This window comes from Monodon monoceros, unplaced genomic scaffold (assembly GCF_005190385.1).
Source record: "Monodon monoceros isolate NGI ecotype Baffin Bay Population unplaced genomic scaffold, NGI_Narwhal_1 Super_Scaffold_4, whole genome shotgun sequence".
Taxonomy (NCBI): domain Eukaryota; kingdom Metazoa; phylum Chordata; class Mammalia; order Artiodactyla; family Monodontidae; genus Monodon; species Monodon monoceros.
In genome coordinates this window covers 36,382,536-36,388,867 of record NW_021703781.1, presented here as the reverse complement: position 1 = coordinate 36,388,867, position 6,332 = coordinate 36,382,536, and the positions used below count along the sequence as shown (strand labels likewise).

The following is a 6,332-nucleotide window of genomic DNA, read 5'->3' as shown; positions in this document are numbered from 1 at the left end:
GAACCAGATTTCTCAGACAACGGCCCACCTGAATTCTTGGCTAACTACCCGGCTGACTCACCAGGTGTAGACGAGCTATGCCAAGGCTGGGGGACTTGTGTAACATTTTCAGAATGAAATTAAGGTGTGGCTGCACTTTTGGGAAAATCAAACAGGTGTAAAATTCTGAGTCCAAATTACGACCCAGAATATCTTCAAAACCCCAGTATTTGCACGAGTCTGGGACGTGGTGAGCTGGGTGCCTCCCCACCTTCCCAGCCTGGAAATGGCATGTTGGCCAAAAGGACCAGGGTGATACGTTTTGTGTGGTCTCCTGGGACGTGAGCAGTGCAGTCCTGACAGCTGCCTTGACAGCTGCCCCTTCTAAACAAGGCTGAAGGCACTCTAGCCCGTGTTTCCCACAGCACAAGAATTAAGAGGCTTCAGCGGAAGCCCCGGGTGGAGGCCCACGAGGCCGGTCTGTTTCCTTCCCAGCACGTTGCCCACAGTGGGCATTGCTCACAGACCCTCACTGCTCTCAGAGGTGCAGAGGTGGTGACAGCACTCTGTTCCCCTCAGCTGATTCAGATACTTCCCTCCAACTCCCAGAGGGACTTGGGGGAAACGATTTCCTTTTGAGCATAGGTCATTAAATCGGGACCGTCAGGGCCTGACTCAGGTCCCAGGTCATCCTCGATGGCGGACGTGGGTCCTGCTCATCTCTGCCGCCCCAGCGCTGGTGGAGAGCCTGGCCCGAGAAGCCTCGGACAGGTGTTAAAGGATCAAGGAGGGACTCTGGGACCGCGGTGGGTGTCGAGGCCACTCTCTTCAGAGCGGAGACCCTGGGTGGCTGCCAAGTCGTGATGGGAGGCCTGGAAGGCACGACATTTTACTCACCAGCGCAGACCCACCACTGCCCACAGAAGAAAGACAGGAGTCCAGGGACAGAACCGCATCTGCAAACTTGTTTCACTTTTTACAAGGTGATCAGAAAATAGCCTTCAGAGGAAAGTTTCCTCAGTAAAGAAAACCCATTCTATTCAAATAAACATTTCTGCAAGATTGCCTTGGTTCAGCCCTCAGCCATTTCCCCGCTAAGGTGAACTGGAAAGGCCTGCTGTGTCTGACTGAGCGAGGGTGGGGTGGCCGCCGAGTGCCACACCTGACCTAGGAGGGGGTGTACTGGGCGGTCTGCTGGCCGGGCAGGGCTCAGTGCAGCGCAGTGCTTCTGGGGGGCCCTGGGGTTTGCTCACTGTGCGAGCCGACCCTTGAGGAGGAGTGGGTGGAATGCTGGCGGGAACAGCTTCTCAGGGAATCAGGCTGGACCCACCCTGGTGGCAGGGCCAGGGGAGAACAGGGAGCAGGGAGGGGAGGAGAAAAGAAGTGGAGCAGATCCTGGATCCAGGAAGAGGCTCAGAAGGGACTTGTTACGAGAGCAGAGCAGCGCCCTCCCAGGGAGGGGAGCCCTGCGGAGCCCTGCAGGTCGGGTTTTCTGAGGATCCTCACTTCCTTTGAAACTTTAGGGATCTCAGAAGGCTGAGTATGAGTTGATGTTTGTGTGTGTGTGTGTGTGTGTGTGTGTGTGTGTGTGTGTGTTTGATTGTTCTGGGGGAGGGAGAAGTAAGCTCTTCTGGGTTTATTGGGGGGTGGGTTAGTCTGCTGTGATTCTCAAGAAATGCCTTCCATGGCAAAGTCCTCTAGGTCGTTAGTGGAGATGATATGCAGTCTCGGAGCATCTCCCACCTCTTCCCCTGGGCTCTGGGGGCGCCCCTCGGGGCACTGGCCTGCAGGGTGCTGGGTGGGGTCACTGGGAGGCTCAGAGGCCAGCTGCAGGCCAGCATCTTGGGCGCTCTGGGGCCTGGGGCCAGCTGCCTCGGCGGTGTGAGGGCGTTGCCTTAGGAAGGTGGGGGCAGAGAGCTGAGAGGAGCAGCGCAGGGGCATCAAGGCTGTCACAGGCAGGGGCCGGAAACCCGGGTACAGCACGTAGGGAGCAGCAAGGGCATCCGGTGGGCTTGGCTCAGGGGAACCCCCCTCAGAGGATGGGATGGAGACCTTGACGTACTTGCCCGTCTCTGGGTCATAGAAGGTCTTGATTTTCACCTGGAGCGGCAGATCGAAGACAAAGTACTCTCCAGATTGGGGGTCTTGGAGGACCTTCTGGGTGGCAGGGTAAGGGGACAGGGGTGTAAGGGACTGGGAGCCCCCAGGCTGCCTCTGGATCGGCTCTGAGAAGGCAGATACTGAGTGGCGGCGCACGGGAGGGGGCAGGGAACGGACCATGGGGAACCTGGCTGGGGGCCTCTCTCCAGGGGAAGGTGGCCTACGCTCTGAGTCCTCGGGGTGCAGCTTTTCCTCCCGGCGTTCGCCATGCTTTTCCTGTGGCTGGTCAGTCTTTCTCCTCTTGCTTGCTAGCTTCTTGGCCCGCCGCAGGGCCTTCTCTGTTTTGGGTGGGACTGCTGGAGGCTTGCCAGCCGCCCTCTCCAGCTGAGAAGGAGGCTCTGGCTTCTCCAGGAGGCCAGCTGAGCTGGTGGTCACGTCCAACAATGAGCCCCTTGGAGAAAGTGTCCTGAGGTCTTCTGCTGATGGCTCCAATTGGGGGTCGGAGCTGGGCTCCCACGTGAGAGCATGTGTCAGGTCCTCCCTCTGCGCCACCCTGCCAGGGCGGGGACTGGCCCAGGGGCTGCTGTGGGGAAGCTCCCCTGGCAGCAGGCTGGGCTCACTGGGGGCCTGGTAAGCATCATCGTAAATGCTGCTGGTGGCAGGGGAGCATGCACTGTTCTCTTCCAGGGAGCTGGCGCTGGGGGAAGCTGCTAGCTCACCAGGGACCAGTCTTCTCCCCGGGGGCTGTGCTCTGGGTGTAGACAAAAAGTGACTTTGGAAGCCTTGTGCCTGCTCTTCCCAACGGGTTCCAAGCTTCTGTAGGGGTGGCTGGTCTTCTAGGTCGCCTTCTGGCAAAGCAATCGTGGGGATGCACCTTGGAGCATCCAGCTTCCCCTGGTCTATGGAACTGCTCTTGCCATTGCTGGCCACGACTTTATGTACGGCCTCTCGGGGTGGCTTCAACCCTTGGCCCTCTCCTGTGAGTGGAGGAAATGTGATATACCCCTTTGGGGCTGCCTGGGACGTCTCTGACCTGGCTGCGCTGCGACCCCACCCGCGGTCCTCCATATCCTCACAGGCCGCCCCCTTCAAGTGTGTGCCTTGCACGCTGGTGGGTGTCAGAGTGCTGGGCATTTCCCGGCTGTCGGGGGCACAAAGACCAGCATCCCTGCCCCAGCCTGGCCTTGGCAGTTCCTCCTCTTTGTGGCCAGTGCCCAGCAGGGAATCTGAGGACATGGATCTCAGGAGGGGCAGCATGATGGGTTTTATCACGGGGGTGGCCCTGAGGGTGTTGTCTTTAATTGCAAAGAGTATGTGCTTGTTTGAAGTGGAACATGGTGAAGGGGTTAGGTCTTTGGCATGTGAAAGAGCTGTATCCTTACTTCCCCCAATGCCAGTGCCTCTGAAATTAGCTTCCTCCCTCGACGCCTTCCCGGGGCTACCTTCTGGCAAACTTTCCTCTTCTCCTTGCAAGGATCCCCACCTGCTGTGCTCCTCCATGCATGCGTGCCCATTACTCAAGGTGCGGTATTGTAGTTCATCTTCCTCCATCACTTTCTCCTTCTCATCCTTCTGACTGTCACCTACACTCACGTCATTCCTCCTTTCTTCCTGCTGGCTCTCGGCAAACCACATCTTCTGCTGGTCCTCGAACGAGGCAAAGGACTGATCTGAAGAGCTGGTGCTGAATTTGCTCTTACTTTTGAGGCCTGGCATAAAATCAGACTGGCTGTCACTGTAAAACACATCTTCCTCCTCGGGAGAAAGGGGCCCTGGAGAGAATTTCTGGTTGAAGTTTGGATTCTGAAGGCTTGCCTCTCTCTCGGGTTCTGTTTCTTGAGAGACGGATCTCAAGAATCCATTCTCTAGGCCGGAGGTCTTTGGGGTCTCCGCAGCCTTCCCTGCCTCAGGGTCTCCACTGCAAAGCTTCAGAGACAGATGTTTCCTGGGGCAGTGTTCCCTGGAGTCTGGACGCCAGCTGGGCCTGGCACCACCCATCTCCGATTCTCCATTGGCATCGTCCTTCTCATAGCTGTTCCTGTCGGCGGCCTCGCCGTTGACACAGAAGGGGGCTTTGGTGTTAGGTGATGGTGAGGTGAGAGTTAGGTAGTTGTCTGCAGAGGCTGCACCGGGGTCAGCTTTGGGGTCCTTCTGCGTACTGATGAGTGACACAGAAGGGGCATCAGCTGGTGTCTCCTTAGAAAGCTCATCTGGAGGGCCTTCCTCGAGCCCGTTGGGAAGGAGGCCGCCGTTGCTGAGGGATTCTTGCTTGCCTCTGGTTTTCTCATCAGGGCCTTTCAAGAGAGGCGAGGGACTGTACGTGCTCTTCACACACTTCCGCACATCTTTGAGGTTGAACAGCAGGCTGGGGGCTTTGGATTTGTAACTGTCCCGGGACTGACATTCACCGGGATCCTTCTCTTGGTATCCGTTTAGCTGTCCTGTGGGTGATGGGGTTACCTCTGCTGGCTGGCTGTTGGAGGACTCCAGCACATGCTTGTTGGGTATGACAGGGGTCAGAAGCTTACTGATGTTGAAAGGAGGATCGTAATGCTCGTGGTGGTCCACAGGCATGTCGAGGGCATCCTTTTCTGGAAATTGCCCCTGGGGATTGTGCTTTGTATACAAGGCTGGGCCTCTCCAGTTGGTCTGCTTCTTCTCTTCTGAAGCATCTTGTAGGTTTTCTTTACCTCCCTTGCCAGACTTTGGTTTCCTCCAGGGGGCATGGGTCGGTTTCAATGGAGGCTCAGGCTGTGAGCTGGAAGCTTTTCCCTCCGTAGCAAATACCTGGGCTCCCAGATCCCTAGATCCCCAGGTTCCAGATGTGGAGTGAGTCCCTGCGGCCAGCCTGTTCTCTTCCTGACCGCAGCCGGCTCGGATGTGGCAGGGGGAGGCTTTGTGCTCAGAGGCCGGGGGCTCTCTTAACAAGGACGTGTCCTCGTAATGCTTGGGAGCCTTGCTTTCTGTGACAGTGTCAGCAGCATCCTTCCTCTCGGGCAGCCTGGGTTGGTGGGCGTTCCATGACTCAAAAGCACTGTTTTCACTATGAAGAAAGGTCCCTTTGCAAGCCCACTCCTGGCCCCTTCCAGTCTCGCTGGTGGCTGCCCTGTGGGCCGGAGAGGGGAACTTTGACTCAAATGAGTTGACTGCATTTTCGGGCGTTGGGAGGAAGCTGTTGGGGCCATGACAGGCCATTTCAGGATTCTTGGGGGACTCCTGCTGTCCGTGCTTCCTGCCAGGCTGGTGGCTAGTCTTATGGGTGCTGGAGACTTCAGCAGGCACCCTCCTGACCGTCAAAACGGCAGAATCGAAGCAGAAGTTGACACCGCTTTCTGGAAGAGGAGCAAATTTGGGGGGATTTTTGAGAGCTGGAGGCTTGCTGGTAGGAGGCCTGCTGTCACAACGTTGGCTTTCAGTCCTGTCGAAAGATTTAATCAGTGACGACACTTTGGAAACAGGTTTGTTGCTGCTCCTCAGGCCGGAAACTGGCACTTCCAGTCTCCTCTGGGCTGGTGTCAGTGGGGGGCTGCTCTTGGGATACTTCTCCTCCCCTTGAACGTACTTGGGCAGCTGTTGGAACGTGGCCGCCCAGCCGGCATGCTCCGTGCCTTGGGATGGTAACTGGCTCCAAATGCCGCTTTTCCTATGGGTATGGCTCACCGTTCTCTGGTGAAAATTCCCGAACACTTGGCGAGTGATATCCGGGGACAGGGCCAGGTCGGAGTCATGGAAGGATGCGTCCTCTGAGATGCACAGGCTCCGGAACGCCCGGTCCGTGAGGCTGCTCACCTCCCTGTCTGCATCGTCCAGCACGCTGCCAATGCTCGAGGTGTCGCTGAAGCCGTCCGTGCACTTCTTACTCCCCTGCATCCTCTTCGTCCCTGTCAGTCAGTGGGCGCCTCTGGGTGATGATTTAGGAAGGGTTGGATGCAGCCCTCTCCCCACAAAACTGGAGCTTCCCGATGACCAGAGGCAATTACAAAGTGGGAATTTTTTTTTCTCTGCAAAAGGAGAAAGTGCAGGGTATGAATATAATATTCAACTTAGCGGCTCCATATAAGCATGACACGCTGGTCTGGATGGTCGATTTTACGTGTCAACCTGGCTGGGCCATTGTGCCCAGTTTTTGGTCAAATGTCAGTAAAGCGGTTTACTGTCCACAGCGTGGGTGGGCCTCATCCACAAGGCTGAGATCCCCCGAGCAAGAGGCAATTCTACCTCCAGTCTTTGTACTGGACCTGCAACTTCAACTC

General features: G+C 56.9%; 1 protein-coding gene across 1 annotated transcript; it reads right to left on the bottom strand.

Moving 5' to 3' along the window:
- Nucleotides 1–1,647: 1,647 nt before the first annotated feature.
- Nucleotides 1,648–5,949, bottom strand: CUNH10orf71 (chromosome unknown C10orf71 homolog). Its single transcript, XM_029244586.1, has one exon. It carries the CDS (start codon nt 5,947–5,949, stop codon nt 1,648–1,650), a length of 4,302 nt encoding a protein of 1,433 aa, XP_029100419.1.
- Nucleotides 5,950–6,332: the final 383 nt, after the last annotated feature.

What these genes read in the sequence shown, in the direction of transcription:
- CUNH10orf71 (XM_029244586.1), bottom strand. Translation starts at nt 5,949, where the DNA reads ATGCAGGGGAGTAAGAAGTGCACGGACGGCTTCAGCGACACCTCGAGC.